Genomic DNA, 18,966 nt, shown 5'->3' on the forward strand with positions numbered 1-18,966 from the left:
AAAAAATTAGTCATTAATTCTTATAATATTTTCATTATATATAATTTAATCTAATCTAATTCCGGTAATTAATTTCTGTTTTATTTGTCTGTTTTGTCGCAGAAACTTTTCTGGTATTTTGTGTGAAACTTGTGGTGCATAGTTCTCACATAGCTGGACAAGTATAGATGCCTAAATTGACATGTAAATATGAAATAGTAATCATGATCATAATTTAAAATAGTAATTTTCTGTTTTGATTTTTCAAGTAATAAATCCGGCATATTATCAAAAGTACAGACTACAGGACAAACTCATCCTTAGCAAACCGAATAATCCACTCATTATAATTATTATGGGTCAAAATCAAGTTAGTCTTTTCCGAGGACAACAGTGTCCTTGAAAATTTTCCCACATTTTGTCCCTTAAAACCTATTTTTGAACTCTCTATTTATTGCGAACACGAAGGATTGAATGAATATATCAAGCTTGTCGGACTTTATTTATTACAAATGATGAATGCCTATATTTCCTGAAGCTAATAATATTTATGGGTTGCCAATATATATTTTAAGAGTATATTTTAAAAATGTTATAAAAAACATTTTATTAAAATATTTTTTTTACATTTTCAATGCAGTAAATATAATTAAAATTTAAAAAATTTATTATTGTATCTTAAAATTTGTCTTTAAAATACAAAATAGTTAAATTAAGAATAAATCACACTAAAAAATAATTCCAGATGGTGTTCTAAATTAGAATTAGTTACAAATTATGTTATGAACACTTCTATATAAATAGAATCAAATTGATTTAATTTACTCTATTTATATATAAAATCAAATGAAATTGATTCGATTTATATTTTACATATAAATAGCGTAAATCGAGTCAATTTAATTCGATTTATATAGAGGTGTTTGTTGCGTGTAATTAATTCTGATTTAGAATATTTGTGTAATTTTGAGTTAAAATTATTTTATTTGTGTGATTTATCCTTAAATCTAATATTTATAAACTAAAAAAAATAAAAGTGTACGCAAAATATATGTGCTGCCTTTAACATACGGCTGACGCATGTACATCTAATTAGCACCAGACAATAGAAAAGGTCAAGTATTTTGTAATCTTATTGTGTCCGTCTAATATGTTAGACTATTAGAATATTAGTTGAAAACTTTGTCAAAAATATAAATAAATAATCTTTGCCCATTCTATAACATTATCCTGCTTGTTTGTCACCGTTGCCGGCCATTCGTATTCATTGATAATTTGATTTAATGATTAGATAATTGTGCTGTAGAACGTAGAAAACGAACAAGCGAACCTTGAACACCACAAATAAATTCTGATTAATATCGAAAATATCCAAATTAATTTCTATGGATACAACGCAACAAAACGAAAATAAATATCCACACAACCAGTCTAGACATGTATCCATATGGATCTACAAAAAGTCATACATAAAGTTCAACCACCATTCTCAGGTTGGATAGCATTGAACCTAAACATCTAGTAATAAATGGAAGCATGGATATATTTTATATATACATAGACTGACATAATTTACTACAAGAAACAGACGAGTCACTAAACCTAACTCCTTTTACACGAGCCTCTCACACGTTGCAAAAGGCGAACAGATTCAATAAACAAAGAAAAATCAAAAGCTGGGTGTCTCCCTGTGGGATCAATCCTGGAACTTGCATAAGAGTTAGGGTGCTGATAAATTACCAGGTCAAACACACCAAATTTATTGATTAAACCCTGAAGTATTTTACTAGTCAGCTTTTGAACTTCTTCCATCTGCACCAGATGACCTTTTTGTCCCGAAACTCGCCACCATCTCTCAAGAATCTTTCTCTTTGCCTCAGAAGTCTCAACGGAGACGACCGCTTTCATCTTGATACCGAGGCGGTGAAGTGCGATTTCAGCACCACCAATGCCACTGAAAATTGATAACACTGTCAAACCATTAGGAAACAGTGGCTTCAACACTGAGAGATGATACCCCAATGTGTCTGTTTGAAAGCAGTATTTAAGTAATTCTAGTCTTTCAGCCAAGTTACACACGGCAGAAGTGTGATCCAAAGGGTAGCCCAAGATAAACTCCAACTTGTCAGGCTCTACAGGGCTTAGTTTGTATTGACCAGTCCACACAAGATTTAATATGCGACAGCTTCGAACAATGTCTTCTTGCTGTTCAGGTGTGGGAACTCCACCAGAATCAGCTAGAATCTTTCCTATCCAATCACAATGGCGAGATATTCCATTGGTTTCACAACAGATGCTGCTCAACTGCTTTCTTGAATCCCAAGATGGCCACCACTTCCTTGTCCGTGGCATTGTTTCTTCTATAGTCAAAGGTGGCTTCGGAAGGATGTGTGTCCGGCCTTCAAATGGGAGATTGTGTACGTATCCTTCAATTCTATTTAAGGCTGAAAAGAACCGAGTATTAACAAATTCAGGTTCAACATATAAAAACTGAGACATTTTTGTCCAAGACTCGTAAGAAATGTTAGAGACGTTTCCAAATAAGAAAAACGGAGATTTCGCAGCCAGATCGCAAAGATTCCTGGCTGGATTTGATCTGTGAAGTTCTGTCATTCTAGCAACCTGAGCATCAACCCTTTCTTCCATCCAATAAATATCAAGAAAAGAGCTCGACTCATCCTCCTCATATTCATTCTTGGGCCTTTTACTTCTATCATTCTCCATGAAATCAGAGTATCCCATGTCAGAAGCACCATTTGCAAATTCATCAATACCCTCTTCCTTCACTCGTTTACCCCTGTCACTAAAAGTTCCCCCAAAGTTGATCGGCCCTGACTGTGGAGCTTCATAGCCAAAACTCTCAGTTTTTACTTCAGCTGTACCATCCCATTGTTGCTCTTCTTTGATCCCCATAGAATACATTGAAGTAAAGGGATACTGAATGAAAAAGAAATTTGAGATTCAGTAAAGCACCGACGATAACTATTCTTAAAAAAAATCTATTCAAAAACATTATTAATAAAAAATTACTAGGGACAGTATGATATTAGTTTAACCTTATATTCCATTACATATTCGATCCCACTTTGCTCTGCAAAAATATAGTTTGCAAGCTCTGAAATTGGAACCTCCGTCCCTGATAAAACACCATATTAGAAGCCAAAGTTGCAGAGACAAAAGCAACCGTAAGACTTTGTAAAGGAAATAAATGGTAAGGAAATATATAGAATTTTCCAAATTTGAAAAAAACAACCAATAACATCATTGCGCAAACTAAAGATAATTGCTTTTCAAAGAAAAATGTAAAAAAATAGTCACATAGCTTATCAGTTAAAATAGATCAGCCGTCTCAATTACTGACCTAATCTATCAACTGCTGAGGATACTTCATTCTCAGAGAAACCCATTTCAAGCAATTGAAGTGTTTTTTCCATAATCCCAAATAGTCGTTCATTGCTAATCTGAAATCCCTAAATCACAAATTTTAGATGCATATTAAAGAGATAATAATAATTATAATTTACATAAGTTAACATAATACAGGGGCAAACTTGATAAGATCATACCTATAAAAGAACACAAAGAAATAAAGTTCATAACATATAGGAACATGGTAGATAACGTTTTGTATATGGATACAGTTGAGTTTTAACTTAAGAAATCAGAGTATCAGAATCACATAAGCATAGCATCATCTCCTGAAACATCTCACAAAAATGGATTAAATCTCAATACCTCACCACCTGTGTCATCGCAGGTGATATCAATTGTTTCCCTTTTTATATGAACTGTTTCTCTGTTTAACTTCTTAGCTATCTGTGCAGCAAAGATGAAGTCCACCAGCTCAGGAACTGAAGCTCCATCACCTGTTTCGAAACACACAATCAAATCTCTATTTGAAGCAGTAATGCATGAAGTTACTGTTGTTTTTGCCACCTAGGTCAAAAGACCTTGTTGTTGTTAGAAGTTATATATATTCACATATCTTCAAGAGAAATGTTGGCTGCTACACCAACATAAAAGTTTTTTCATCCTAGCACTTATCCTATAAAATATTACCCCAAATGTCTAAATGCACATCAATTCAATTTATGGTGGACTTCATGTTTTTGTTTACACTTTACATACTTTAACCAAATACTACTAGCATGTCCAAAAGTGCAGATTGGAACTAATAATCCAAGAAAACATAGATATTCGATCAAAGTCATGCAACACTTCATCAGATAGTCAAAAGAAGCATAAAACATATTTTCCAGGTCAGTTATCACCAGAAAAGACAAATAAAAGAATAAATGCCGCCCCATGTAGCATGGCTAATTTTTTTTAATATGGATGAAAATGGTGTGGTATGCATTGTTATTGAAATCATTATTTTTTCTTAATATGGTATTAATTTTTTTTAAATTGTTATTAAACAAATCGGACGGTCAGATTTGTTGAGTGGCAAAAAGAAATATGAAATCTCTGATTTCAGTGCATGCAAATTTTTTTCTGGACACCACACAAATCGGTAGATCCGATTTTAATTTTTAAACTTTCTAAAATAGAAATCGGAGGGTCCGATTTCAATATTTTAATTTTTTTTTAATTTTTAGAAAAGTAAAATCAGATGGTCCGATTTCAACATTACAAAATTTGTAACTTTTCAAAAACAAATCGGTGCATCCGATTTGTAAAATGACCATAACAATAAAATGCACTTTGATCTGAGCATACGTAGGCATTACACATTTTCTTTTCCAATAAAAAAATTACTTTGTGCATGTAGCATAGGAAAGTACATATTGATCACTCAGAAGCAGCTCCAGAAATAAGGATGTACATTCAGATTACATATACTTTCACATACCAAGCTTACTGATTGCAAAGTCTACCTCCTCTGCAGAGAAATTCATCATCAGTAAGGAACTTCTTTTGTCATCAATAAATTCACCAAATTCATCTAACTCCTGCAAGAGATATTATGCCAAACAAGAACAAAACTCAGATTAGATAAAACATAACGCTATATCATGAAGACTGATTAAACTAGAAAAAAAAATGAATGCCAAGCACAAAAAGGAAAAGGATTGAATGCCATCAATGCCAAGAGGAAGGAGAAACGTAGAATGCAAAGCTAATTGTCACCATATATAGAAAAGGCAAACGTTCAATTGTCAGCATATGTGACAAACTATTGACCGCAGCCATAACTGATGCACGTGATATATGTAACAAAGTTGACAACAACTCAAAAATAAATTTTGTATGGGTATTAAAGGTTGATGAGAAGAAGCAAAATAAACTGATGTTTCCAAAGGAGTAAGAAGGAAGTACCTCTTTTGGTTGATTGACTGTGGAAATTTCAGGAGAATCCTTATCATCAAATAAGCTCTCTAGAGAATCTGAAGACTCTGAATTTGATTTTTGAAGTGCCTATATAGTTGCAAAACAAGTTGCAGCTGTAAAAATTTTACATCAACCATGTAGAAAGAATAATACTTGGAAAAGTGAAAATATATTGTAAGTTAACCTTTAATTACATATACAAAAGAAATAAAAGTGGATAAACAGAAACAGCAAAGGAATTATTTTATGCAGTTCCTGACTCATTGAAATTACAGTCCAATAAACAAAATTATTATTATTAAATTAGGTTCTTTTTTCTTTTTCACCATTTTCTACTTTCTAGAAGTATCATGGAATTTAATGTACATGCTCAACGAAATGTTAAATTGAATCTCTGATGCATATCTATCTGCAAGTATAACGAAATCATAAAGTTTCACTTCCCAATTATCAGTTATAATCTACTATAATCAAATAAAAACTTCTCCATCCGCAACCCTAGAACACGAACATTGAAGGTGCACGTAAGATAAATTATGGTCTACTCACCGAATAGCTCAAGAGGACCTCTAATAGCCTGTCCGAATTTTGCTCACCTAATTATACACATATATAATAATCATTAATGAGGAATTGCAGAAAATCATAATACTGGAATAGCATGAAATATGATATGCAATTAGGTCAAGCCTCAAGACTCAACCAAAAAAATTCATGCTAGCACATAAAGTAGTGTACCATTCTCCTCAATGGCTTTATCAACAAGGGATGGCTGGAATCCCATTCCAACAAAAAATGAACGCAGTTGGCTTCCAGATGAACTTGCAACATTATCCTGCCAATCGTATATTGATGTAAATTTATTCTATAATTGGAACAATTAATAGTATGAATGGGCCATATTCATATGTGTGAGTAGCATACCCCAACATTCTCAGAGAATGTAGCAAAAGGTGGCTGCAGCTCAACATCAAAATCCAGCAATTCAGGTTTTGGAACCATAGCGTTTTTGCCCTCTCTTCTATTTGAACTCCCTGCCATTGCAACTGCCCAATGCATGTAAATATAGTTACATTACAATTAGGTATCGAATTAACATTATTAGAAAAACCTAATAAACTGACATAAAAATTCTTGTTCTTATAATCCCGTTAATTTTTTGATGAATTTTACTAAGGTAATTAATTCGGGGAGAGAGAGATTCGTGAATTTGAGTGATTGTTTAAAAGGGAATTGAATTGAGTGGGTGCAAGTGTGAAAAAGGGGAATACCTGAGCGGAGCTAGAACCGGCGACAGAGCTGTGCTCGGTTGAGTTGAGTGTGGGTTTTCCAACGCGCACAGGATGAAGGGGTGAAGGCGCGTGATCGCACTCGCTGCACACTGGTTAAGAGAAAAGAACCCAAACAAAGTGAAGTGAAACTGTGAAAGTGAAGGAGGAAGGGATGTTGCCCACGTTAGTAGTGCGCAAACACGTGACACGAACTCGCACAATTTCACACTTCTCAGAGTTACAGGTGGGTCGTAGAAAGGGTAAAAGTGTAAAACTAAACTTAACACATATTGCAATCTGCAGAGTCTAGATGGCGGATTCTGTGAAGCTGGATTCCTGGGCCCCATTCGACATGTTAACATGGGATTACACGTGGGTCGTAGAAAGGGTAAGAGTGTAATACTAAAAACCATGGTTCTGAAAACCGGACCGGACCGGCCGGTTCAACCGGAAAAACCAGGAACCGGTCACCTAACCGGTCCGGGTAACACTAATAACCGCCTGGCAAAAAACCGGCCAAAAACCGGTCGAACCGGCGGTTAACCGGCGAACCGGAAGAACCGTCCGGTTTTTTTGCGGTTCAATGGTTTGCGAATTCATAAGCCAAACGACGTCGTTTTGGCATTTTTTCTAAAAACACATATTGTTGGGTTAAATTTTTTTCCACAGAATTCCGCCTGAGAGTTTGTAGCTCATAAAGTTAAAAATTATTAGGCTATATTAGGAATTTAGGACCAATTCCTGGCTATCTTAAGTCCAATCAGGCCTTACACTTTTGCTTACTGATAAAAAATAATACCTTCCAAAATTTGACTGAATTTTTGTAATCAGAGTTAATTTTATTATTTTAGAGAACAATCTATCATGTGTTGGACCTAATTTACTCTTAATTTTATGGGCAAATGACCTTAATAAACCCAATGTATTTTAATATGTCCTGAATATCTCAAACTAAAAGATGCAACGTCAAAGTTCCAAGCCACCTTTCTATATAAATCGAATTGAATGAATTTGATTTAGCGTGCGTGATTCGATTTCTAGAATAAAAATTGAAACTAATTAATTCGAATTATGTGAATGGTTGAAAAGTGAATAAATCGAATTGAGAAAATTCGATTTAGCCAACGGATTTCATGCCCAACGTAAATCGAAACCATTTGATTCGATTTGATGGTTTTGTAAATCGAATGTACTTGTTTCGATTTACATGCACTTCTCATCGTGCATAATTCGAATCAAATTGATTCGATTTTTTTTATTTTCGCTATATAAACAAATCGAAATCAATTGATTCGAACCATAGAAACCTCATACCCCACCCCAACCCCACCACCCAGTTCTGAGATTCTTTGAAAGCAACCCGGAGACAACCGAATCTGCATGCATGGAGGACGATCCGAATCGTCTGTATCAACTAGATGGAGTCGCGCATATTGCCGGTGCCGTCCACCTGGAGGTTAGTGTTTTTAAATATTTAATTTTTTTTAAATAAATTAGTAGTTAGATAGAACTGTTAGTGTGAGATTTTTAAAACAAATCGAAAAACAGATATTTGAATTTAGTTCATGTCAGACTTAGTGAGTCATTAACTATAGAACAGGATTAGTTGTAGAGTCATGAACATGGTTAAGTACAGGTTTCTATGTGTGTTAATAAAAAGAACATTTTTTTATCTCATGTTATTAATGTTTTTGTTAATACGAAGAATTGAATCGTGAGTAATGTAGTGGTTAGCGTTTTTATCTTTAAAAGATTGGTAGGGATTTATTGTAAAAATGTTTGCAAAGTGATAGCATGCAATGTCTGTGGCAACTAGAAATTTTGATGCATCGAGCAGTTTTTTTGTGACGAATGTGAGAAGTCATCTTTTGTTCTTATGCAGCCCCATCGATGCATCAGCAGTATGAGACCGCAGCACGGGATGATGTTGGATGACAGGATCGTTCCTTACTTGCAGATGGCTGGTCTTTACCATCTTGCAAGATTGAACGAGAGCTGGTTTCGGTTGGACGAGCTGTTGGTCAGCGCCTTCGTAGAGAGATGGCGCCCTGAGACACATACATTCCACATGCCTTTTGGGGAGTGCACGATAACCCTACAGGATGTAGCGTACCACCGTGGTCTCCCGATCAACGGTCAGTATGTTAGCGGATGCTTGACAAACTTTTCACGATATATAGAGGGTGGCCGACCACCATGGGTGTGGTTTGAGGAGCTGCTCGGGGTGTTGCCTCCTGCGAACTGCATTGACAAGTTCACAGTAAAGTGCACATGGTTTGAGGAGACGTTTAGTGAGCTTCCACAGGGGGACAGATGAGGAAACGATTAGGAGGTATGCCCGTGCGTACATGACGATGCTCCTATCGACGCAGCTATTTGAGGACAAGTCAGGTACCCGCCTCCACATCTGATGGCTGTCGTACGTCGCCATGTTGGAGGACATGGATCAGTACAGTTGGGGTTCTGCTGCATTGTCATGGCTATATAGGTGCTTGTGCCGTGTAGCGAACAGAAATGTCGTCAAGTTGGCTGGTCCACTACAGCTTCTACAGTCGTGGATCTTTTGGAGGTTTCCTGGATTCCGGCCGGACGGATATGATGTTTTTCATTGGCCGTTGGCGTCGAGGTAGTCTCCATTTAGCCATGCAAACTATTTTCCATTTTTTTAGCATTTAAAATCATTGTTAACTAAATGTTGTGGTTATCAGATGGGGAGGTTATCAGCCGAGCTTGAGCGACAAGGGGCCTCGTGTCGCAAATTGGGGACCTCGTGTCGCAAATTGGGGACTGAGGATTGATTTGCTCCAGCCGGGGGATATGAGTATTTTCACCTTCATGTTGAATTTGCATCTTTATTAGTTTATGCTGACTAACAATTTGAACTTGTATGCGCAGTTTCTGTGGATGCCATATAGCCTGGCGGAGGTCGTGCAGGTGGTACACCCCGAGATCTTGGAGCCACGCCATATGACTCTGTGGAGGGCTACGACAACGTTGATCTATTTTGCTGTCATTGAATGGCATCCGGTAGATCGGGTGCGTCCTCAGTTTGGTGGGGTTCAGGGTCGGCCACGTGCTGCCCTGAGCATAGATTTTCTGATGTCAAAGGATGGGAGGGGTGGAGATCGTTAGTTTCCGTTGACACTACAGAGTTCGCACATTCATTGGGCCGACAGGGCACAGCACGTGCTACAGTTTGATATCGTACCTGGTCCAGGGCCTTCTCATGAGTACCTTGATTGGTGGTATCAGCACGGCAGGAGGTTTTTATCACCTGAGCTCATCCTAGGTGACCCTAAGGCAGCTGCGATACCAGCTCAGGCGATTGAGCGAGGCTCCAGACGAGTCCTGGACATGGACTAGCTGCCTGATGTTTCGGACAACCGTAGGGTTGCTAGGAGGTAGCGTGTTAGGACTCGGTCTAGCCAGCGTGAGTGGATTTGGCTGGCGGAGGCCATTGATGTGATGGAGGAGAGGGGACGTGGGAGGCGAGGTGGGAGGGGTCGTGGATGAGGTGGAGTCAGAGGTCATGGACGAGGGGGATGACGGGGGACCCGATGATGGTCAAGGCCGTGGAGGTCGGGTCGGGCACGCAGGGGGCTCAGGTGGTCATAGAGGTGGTGGTGACGGAGGCAGCGTGGATGGGGGAATAGGGGTTTAGGGGGTGCTGATATTCCTGGTTGCGGATTTGGAGACTATTTCGCTGGGGTTCCAGCGTGTGATGATAGTTTGCAGGAGCATCAGCCGTATATTAGCCTTGGTCAGATGTTGTCGGACTTGCTCGATAGTGAGGGCCTCGATGCAGAGTTTGGAGGGTCACACTTTCTAGATGAGATCAGCATGATCATGCAGGAGGATGAGCTGGCCAGGCGCAGGTCTCCGCTTCCTAGATCCCAGGCTCGGGTAGATGTGGACCTGAACGAGCCTCCTTCTGGATCGATGGACGACACACACGTTTGTGCTGGGTGGGACACCTCCCTCTGCTTTTGCAGGGACCAGATCATCACAGGCCGATCCGTCTACATCGCATGCTGTCACATCGGATGTAGATCCCCAGGGAGGGGATGGTGACTCGGATGGTGACGATGACGGGAGTGGTGATGAGGTCCCCCTAGCACAGAGAGGCCGACGGGTTAGATGACCTTGGCGCTGCTTCACCGGATCACATCTCTTATGAGGACATAGTGGATTCGTTACATGTTTTATGTATTCCTGTATTAGTTATGTATGGAAACTTATTTATGTGTCATGTTTTATGTATGTGGTGTAGTTTATTTTTCATGCAAAACGTTGTTACCTTATGTTATATTGTATTATGAAAAAGAAATCGCTGATAAACTTTATTAAAATAAGGAATCACTAGTAAGCACGTGTACCCAATTTATAAAAACATAATGCATGATAAATTTAAATTAACATCAATAGTAGATAGCTATTGCTAACAATAAACCATACAACGGAAATAAAATGGTAACTGAAATACAACATGACATAACAAAAAGCATAGACATCACACATTACTAGCAGTTGCAGATCCAACTGTCACTCCTCTCTGGGGACAACTGCTATGTGTGTGGTCGGATTGTCAGCATAGTCCACATTTCTTGGGCTGGTTCGGGTCAACCTCGTCCATCGAAGTCCAGATCCTTGTGGTCCTAGGGCATCCCTCAGTCGCCCATCTCTTAGTCGGGTCCGGTACGACGGTCGAACCATCATATGGCGGCCAGAATCCCTCCGGAATCGAAGGAATGAATCCCATCCGATAAACATCATACACGGATCTAAGTCGATACATCTCGTGCACATAGGTGGACCACGTCAGGCGTGCATATGCACAGCATGACAATACATGCCGGCATGGATAATGAAGTGCCTGGAAATAGCCACAATCACATGTCTGGTCCTTGAGGGATACTCTGTATGAGCCAAGTGAAAAGCTCCCTGTCGGAGTGGTCTCAGCCACCGTAAATTCTGAGTTGTCCCTGTCGTACAAAGTCACGGTGAAGCACCTTGAGACCTTCAGGTTGGCCTCGATCGCCTTAAGCAGATGCTGACTGAACTGCTGCCCAGTGCCTAACTGTGCCTCGGCCTCTTTTCCCTTCCGAACGAATAGCTCGGCCAACCGCCCATACGTGGCTTTCACCAATGCACACACCGAAAGGTTCCTAACACCCTTTAGGATCGAGTTCACACACTCAGATATATTCGTAGTCATGTGACCAAATCTGCGGCCTTCATCCCAATGCGGAGTCCAATGTGCATACTCAATTCGATTAGCCCAGTCGCACATCGCAGGATCAAACATTCGTAGGATGTCAAACCAGTATTGAAACTCGACCTCCGTCTTTGCATATGCAGCATTCACTAACAGCCTCATTGCATCCTTCCCCTTGAAAGTCAGGGCAAAATTAGCCGCCACGTGACGGATGCAGAACGCCCTATATGCAGTAGGCCGAAACCATCCCCCATCAGGAGCCTCCAACACAGCCTTTATCCCGTTGTGCCTATCTGATATGACAAGTATACCCGGTTGAGGCGTCACATGAGCCCGAATGTGGGATAGAAAGAATGACCACGACTCTGCATTTTCACCTTCCACAAGTGCAAAAGCAATAAGGATGATATTGGAGTTGCCATCCTGTGCAATCGCGATAAGCAGTGTACCGCCGTATTTGCCGTACAGGTGGGTCCCATCCACACTAAGCAACGACTTGCAATATCGAAATGCCTCAACACATGGTGGGAATATCCAAAACAAGCGATGGAAATAAGCTGTAGAGTCATCCAATTGCCAACCTACTCGAACAGGACTCGTCCTCAACACAGCCACACTACCCAGCATAGTGATCTGCAAGTCCAATACCTATCGTGGCAACTCATTATACGAATCTTCCCAGTCTCTGTAAATTTGTGCCACGGCCTTCTGTTTGGCCATCCAAACCCTCCTATATGTCGGTCTGAACCCGAAGTGTGCTTCCGTGGCATTCTGCAGTACCTTAATCGACGTGGCAGCATCAGCTCTGATCAGGGGCATAATGAAGGCCAATATGACATGATAATCAAGTTTTCTGTGGTCACTAGAGATTGATGTGACTAGACAAGTATGAGGACCATTGTACCGTTTTACCTCCTAAATCTCTTTGCGCTAGCGGAGACTGACCCGGATTAGCCATACGCAACCGCTCCCGAACTCCTTGCACTTGCCATAGTACTTGCGGTGATCCGACTCCAATACCTTGTACTCAACCCCGCAGCGAATGCTATAGGTCTTCGCGCTAAGCACGACTTACTCTTTATCCTAAAACTGTTGACCGACCTGAAATTCAGCTACACCTCCTGCATTTTGCGAGTCTCTTGCCCCGAAGCCAACAGGTACAGAGGGATCCTCCTGAGGTGCCATGGCATCCAAGTCCAGAGTAGAGAAGTGCGGGGGGTACTGATTAGTACCTGAACTAGATGCTCCCCCACCCACAAGTGGAGTCGTCCGTGGTGTCTCCTCCTTGCTATCATCAGCAGCAATCGTTGCAGGCTCCACATCATCATCATCATCATTCTGCAATGCATCCTCAACCCCATCGGGTGCTCCAACCTCTCTGAATACCAGAACACACGGAGGAGAACTGGGTGCCACGAAAGCACCGTCTCCCAACGGTCCAGCCTCGCCAGCTAATGCATTACAATTGCAATTCAGATTGACAGCAAAGGATGGTGAAGCCACTAAATCTGGCTCGGGTGCAATCACCGGCACTGTTGACGAGGATCCAACAGGCAATGCACTAGAGCTGGCTAGATGTCCTGTGGAGTGCATATTCCTGTTCGAGCCTCCAGAACTAGATGCCACATCCACAAGTTTCACCAACAACTTCAGAGTTCTCACCTCAGAAAACTGACGGCGGCAATGAAACAGCACATGCATATCTTCGTCACTACTAATAACGAATGAATCATACTTTACATCATCGCGTAACACAGAAATCGGAATTTGATAGAACAACTTCTCCACATGTTTCACGCCATGCAGTCCTAGTCTCTGGAGTATAGTATTCTTAAACTCAGCGGGTTCTTGTCAGTGAACTTAATTCCTAATCGCGGTTTCTTTTTAATGGACCCTCTATAATGCACAAGAACTACAAAACTCTCATCACTAGTCATTGTGAATCTCACTCTTCTACAAAATTTCGTATAGCAACTCATTTTTATATACCACATTGCTTTGTAAATCGAAACATTTAAATTCGATTTACTCTAACGTTGGTTGCATGTGTAAATCGAATTTAATTCATTCGATTTAAATTGAACTTTGTTTTTTACCTAATTCGAATCGATTTGATTCAATTTACTACGTGTTTCACTAAATCGAATTCACTCAATTTAATTTATATAGAAATCTGGTTTGAGACTTTGACGTTGCATTATTTGATTTGGAACATTCAAGACATATTGAAATGCATTGGAGTTAATCAAGTCATTTGCCCTAATTTTACCGTAACATTACTTCCCATTTTTAATTTAACTTTTGTACATCATCCATGTATCTTGGATGACCTATACGGTCATATCCTTCGCCACTTGGACAATAAAAAGATTTTCACCAATCGGAAGAACGTGCACTCAGAAGTCAGAAGTCAGAAGTTTGGCGGCATCTTCTCCCACGTCAATCGCACACAACAAAGGAAATAAGCCCAAGAACATGGTGCCATAATTCTTAGATATTCTGCCGTTACATTTCTTCATTTTGGACCAAATCAAACTAAAATACAGAAGAAACAGAATCAAATGAATATCTTTTCTTGAATGCAACAGAACAACAGTAACAGGAAGGTTACAGGATGTTTTAGAATGTTGCACAACAGATGGAATTTAATGAGAGAAAAAAAAAAGAGGGGGGGAAGAAGACAACGCCACCCTCCCCCGGTGACCAGAGAAACGAAATACAAAAGAAACGGTTAACACTATTTCAGTGAAGATTCTTGAATAGACACCTCCCAAAAGATCCATTGCATCCTGTATAAGCCTTGTATCAAAGCAATCAGTATCAGATGTAAAAGAAAAGAGCAGTAAACAAAAAGAGAAACCCAACTTCCCAACTGTATCAAACAATCAAGCAGATACCAACGCAGTCTGCACAAAACAAGAGAGACCCAATTGTGCCTTGAGAATGAGATCCACTTTTAACTAAGCAGTTCCTTTGTCCAGCTGCAGTGCTTTTCGATCCAGTGGGATACTCCCAACCTTCAAGACACTCGAAGACTCCGAAAAACCATTAACTTTGACTTGCATCGAGCCCACTGTGACAATATCAACTGGTTCCCTATCACTGACGCCAACGGATGAAGGTTTAGTCTCACCTTGTTTTGGGGTAATACTGACTGAACCAATCTTTAAGATGGAGGAAATATCCTCTTTGTCAGCTGTAGTTTTCTCAGCCTTTTCATTTGTGGACTTGGTGCTAGTGACATCAGAACTTTGAACAGTCCCAGAAACCAATCTATCAAACTTATCATCTGTCTTTGAATTCTTCTCATCATTGACTTGCGGAACGTCTACAACAAAATTCAATTTCCGGGGTGGTTCCATTGTCGGTATCAATAATGGATTTTGAAAACTTTTAATTAGCAACTTTGCCTTCTCTTCCTGCATTATCTTCTGACGGTTCTCATAGTACATAAAATCATCAAGCAAAGTCGTCTTCAAAGTATGACTTTTAAATATTTTCAGCATTTCCAAACCTTTCTTATACATTATCTGCACAAGAAACAGATGTTTGATTGTCAAAATCACAACTAACATGAGAACAACCCAACAATTTAAAAATACAGCTTATCCTCACATTAAAATATACAAAAAGAAAATTGACATTCCAACTACATCAATTAAGGAAGATAGAATAATCAATTCACATTGGAAAAAGATTTAGCATAGAAAATTAGGTAAAATCTTACTCATCAAGAATGTTCAATTATTATTGGTGCAGTTCTCAATTTTACACTGAAAGCGGAACTTTTGTAATAGAAAAATAATATACCTCCTGTGTGTCTCTGCTATTAGTTACTGGCTTGCTTTCATTGTTCTCTAGTATAATGTGCCTAAAACTTCCATTTGGCACATCTTTTATAATATGCCACTTTACAGGGAAGCTCCCACTCCATTTATCCTGTTGCCAAAAGTCCATATCTTTATTGAAGTCAACTGAGCCTACCATCTCAGCGACCCCACAAAACTGCCCACTCGCATTAACCTGCATTTGCAAGAGAGGAAGCAGAAGAGTTTATATTACATATAAAGATCCGGAAGAAAACAGAATCAGTAAAGCAACCTATTGGAAACTCACAGAAAAGAAAAGAAAGATTGGGCAGCCTCCAGATTTTCCCGCAGCTATTCTCTTAGCATCTTCATAGGCACTCTCCAGCTTCTTGTTACCATGAGGAGTTGAAGACCAAACATTATATTTAATGCTTTTGTGAACATCATCCTCACTATACGATTTTATGACAAAAAATTTTGCATTTTCATATTCAAGAGGGAAATCCTCTCTGTTATATTGATCGGTATAAATGATGATGTTCCCATGTGTGTTACCGTCTCCTGCCTTGGTTGTATAGGCTTTGACAGAAAGCTGGTGTTTTGATCTACTAATTCTAGGGCCTCGGTTTTGCTCACCCAATACATCAGAGTTACTATTTACGTCACTTGGTACTTTTCCAACATGAAACTTTGGACGAAGTTTGGCAGAAGCAGACTGTCCATTACCAAGAGATCAAAAGTCAGAAAATCCACTACTTAGTAGGAACTACACTCTTAGTTAAAATTTGACATAAAAATTCAATAGGAAGTAGTATCTAAAGTTCGAATTGAGTCTCCAGGTTAAGCTGTCATATATGGAAAAGAAAGATTGTACACATCTACTACTACTACTACTACTACTACTACTACTAATAATAATAATAATAATAATAATAATAATAGAAATAATAGAATAGATAATTCTGATCTAAACATGTTCACAAGACCACATATACTGAAATCAAAGTCAAGCCTAAAATATGCAAAGATTCGTACCTCATGGATGGGTGATGGAGTCATGTTGAGAAAACCACTGCCAGAAACACTTCCAATATTCGAATCTTTCTTTACCCCAGCATTAGCCCTTGGCCCTTCTAATACCCTGGCCAAGGAACTTGCCTGATTTGATAATGGTTTTGAAGAGTTCTTAGTAAAGGCACCAGAAACTGAATTGAACTTATGTTTAAAACCTCTTCCATCAGGTTTGCTGACAGAGGCACTGGTATCAATCAATGGATCAACAAAACTATCAGGTAAATTGTCTGGTGGAACAACAAAAGGAATATAACCAGGTGAGGAAACAGGGTTTTGATAACTTGGAAGGGAGTAATAATGTTGTGCTCCCCCGAATGAGCCATCAACTCCCATCATAGCACCAGGAATATAAGGGTTGTATGGATTGTATGGAGACTGTGCATATCCATAGCTAGGTGTATAATATACATATGGAAAACTTTCGTTTTGTGCACCCTGGTAAAAGAAGCAAGTACTAAAATCAGCCACTGGGCCAACATATCAAACCAAAGAAGACACATGCAAACAAAATTTAGACTCACCATGTACTGAATCTCGGGACCATCTACACCAAAAATCCTATGGTGGTCCTCCCATTCCACAGGTGATTCAAATCCTAACCACAATAAGTACGTAGTCAACATCATTTATATATAACATTGACCCAAAAATCAGTGACATACAATAGTTGGAAATTTACCTGTACAGTAATACCCATAATTGGTGGCAGAAGGGTAATACAAGTTCTGATCAACAATAAACTCAGGGGCTCCTTCACTAAACATAGCTTCAAATTGTTGAAAATTTGGGCTTGTCAACTGTGGGTTTAAACCAGTACCTTCGATCTGAAATTAGAAGAGATAGAAACATCATTATAACACTAACTAAGTGAAAAGACAGAGAGACTCAGATACAACAATGCCAAATAATTAATAAACACCACACATAAAACTCTCAAAATATTACCAAGTAAGCATCTGTGCTCCTATTTTCAGAAACATCATGCATTTCCATAACAGAACTGCCACCACTGCAGACAGCCACAGTATGAAGTATAAGCAAACATAAAAATTTACATCTTGTTCCATCAGGTGGAGTCAGATAAGCAAATCAACACAATCAAATTTGAAGTAGAAAAATACCAATAAAAAAAAGCTATTGTTTTCATTTATCAACAAAAGATCATACAATCTCATGTATACACGTATGGAATATGGAGCACTCTTATATCAAGAATCAATACCCTGGACCCAAACAAACTACAAAGACAGCAAATAACCAAGAGAAAAATTTTGAACCTGTGTTAGCAATGCACATAAAAATAAATAAATGAAAAGTCTACAAACAAAATATCAAGCTTAGGTTTAAAAATCTGAAGGATACACCAATTGAGTCCAAGCTATACTTTGCTAGGTCAGGTATTTGAGCTATTCCGAACTCTAAACAAAGCTTAAATGTTTCTAAACTGTCAAACTCCCTTGCCTGAACACCCCAAAATTGGCACCCATGACTAGAAGTAGCAACCATAAACTCAAAACAGATAAGGGAGAACAGCTATATCTCACTACTCAGCAACCTATGATATATAAAACCAAAGACGGTCAACTATCCAATCTAACTTCATTTCAATAATAATAAACGAAAATACACCCGCAAAAAGTGATGAACACCAACGTTGTTTGACCTCCGAATCGGGGACAGCTGAACAACTTAGCAATTAAGAAACGGAATAAAAAAAACCCCTTCCCCTAACCATGCAGAATCAAGAAACCCTAGTCCTTAAGACGCAACCGAGTAACCAGAAAACAGAAGGGAAAAAAAACGCGTAGAGAGAATAAGTAACCCGTTGAATAAAAGCACGGAGCATTCTCTAGTCAACCTCGAGTTCAAGCAAAGAACTTGTTCAATCGAAGAATATAAATAAGAAATAAAACAATAGTCCAAAACTGAGGGAGAAGAAAAAGCCGAAGCGTGAGGAATTACCTAAATAAAAAGGAGAAGGAAAGAGTTGGAAACAAATCAAGGCATGGCGGATGCGAAGTGGCCACGCGAATTGAAATTGGAGAGGCCAAACAGCGAAGGAGGTGCTTCCTGCAACATTCCGATGGCTGAGACTAAGAAACCCTAACCATATTCAACGAAACAAAGGAAGAAGAAGAGAGCAGAGAGCCCTTACGCCTTTGAAAAAAGCGTGTCGGAATTTCAGATTCCACCCTTTTTAAGATGCGAAGCGTTTCGTCATTCAATTTCTATATAAATTCCTAAATTTGTCATCCAATAATTCAAAATATTTTTTTCCTTTGAAGGC

General features: G+C 39.1%; 2 protein-coding genes across 6 annotated transcripts; both read right to left on the reverse strand.

Annotated features, from left to right (window-relative positions):
- On the reverse strand, positions 1,311 to 6,819 carry LOC107639653 (probable inactive DNA (cytosine-5)-methyltransferase DRM3). 2 transcript variants are annotated; one of them, XM_016343208.2, is made up of 10 exons: positions 6,582 to 6,819; positions 6,235 to 6,356; positions 6,049 to 6,145; positions 5,860 to 5,906; positions 5,299 to 5,397; positions 4,832 to 4,931; positions 3,715 to 3,845; positions 3,341 to 3,449; positions 3,036 to 3,115; positions 1,311 to 2,916 (listed from the first exon to the last, which is right to left on the reverse strand). In XM_016343208.2, the coding sequence occupies exons 2-10, from the start codon at positions 6,349 to 6,351 to the stop codon at positions 1,582 to 1,584; spliced, it is 2,115 nt and encodes a 704-aa protein (XP_016198694.1). In that variant the 5' UTR covers positions 6,352 to 6,356; positions 6,582 to 6,819; the 3' UTR covers positions 1,311 to 1,581. The 2 variants fall into 2 exon arrangements, with proteins under 2 accessions (XP_016198694.1, XP_016198699.1); XM_016343213.2 differs by having other exon boundaries at positions 3,341 to 3,440; positions 6,582 to 6,818.
- Positions 14,352 to 18,966, reverse strand: LOC107639668. Of its 4 annotated transcripts, XM_016343231.2 has the most exons (9): positions 18,835 to 18,966; positions 18,642 to 18,749; positions 17,625 to 17,688; positions 17,359 to 17,503; positions 17,201 to 17,274; positions 16,641 to 17,114; positions 15,913 to 16,320; positions 15,607 to 15,819; positions 14,352 to 15,326 (listed from the first exon to the last, which is right to left on the reverse strand). In XM_016343231.2, the coding sequence occupies exons 3-9, from the start codon at positions 17,670 to 17,672 to the stop codon at positions 14,757 to 14,759; spliced, it is 1,932 nt and encodes a 643-aa protein (XP_016198717.1). In that variant the 5' UTR covers positions 17,673 to 17,688; positions 18,642 to 18,749; positions 18,835 to 18,966; the 3' UTR covers positions 14,352 to 14,756. The 4 variants fall into 4 exon arrangements, with proteins under 4 accessions (XP_016198717.1, XP_020961189.1, XP_016198708.1 ...); XM_021105530.1 differs by lacking the exon at positions 17,625 to 17,688; XM_016343222.2 differs by having other exon boundaries at positions 18,642 to 18,890.

This window comes from Arachis ipaensis, chromosome B01 (genome assembly GCF_000816755.2).
Source record: "Arachis ipaensis cultivar K30076 chromosome B01, Araip1.1, whole genome shotgun sequence".
Classification (NCBI taxonomy): Eukaryota; Viridiplantae; Streptophyta; class Magnoliopsida; order Fabales; family Fabaceae; genus Arachis; species Arachis ipaensis.

What these genes read in the sequence shown, in the direction of transcription:
- LOC107639653 (XM_016343208.2), bottom strand. Translation starts at nt 6,351, where the DNA reads ATGGCAGGGAGTTCAAATAGAAGAGAGGGCAAAAACGCTATGGTTCCA. An exon ending in CATTCTCTGAGAATGTTGGG is followed by an intron (nt 6,146 to 6,234) that starts GTATGCTACTCA and finishes TACGATTGGCAG; the next exon opens with GATAATGTTGCAAGTTCATC. An exon ending in CAGTCAATCAACCAAAAGAG is followed by an intron (nt 4,932 to 5,298) that starts GTACTTCCTTCT and finishes TATCTCTTGCAG; the next exon opens with GAGTTAGATGAATTTGGTGA.
- LOC107639668 (XM_016343231.2), bottom strand. Translation starts at nt 17,672, where the DNA reads ATGGAAATGCATGATGTTTCTGAAAATAGGAGCACAGATGCTTACTTG. An exon ending in GGAGCACAGATGCTTACTTG is followed by an intron (nt 17,504 to 17,624) that starts GTAATATTTTGA and finishes TTCTAATTTCAG; the next exon opens with ATCGAAGGTACTGGTTTAAA. An exon ending in GTCCCGAGATTCAGTACATG is followed by an intron (nt 17,115 to 17,200) that starts GTGAGTCTAAAT and finishes TTCTTTTACCAG; the next exon opens with GGTGCACAAAACGAAAGTTT.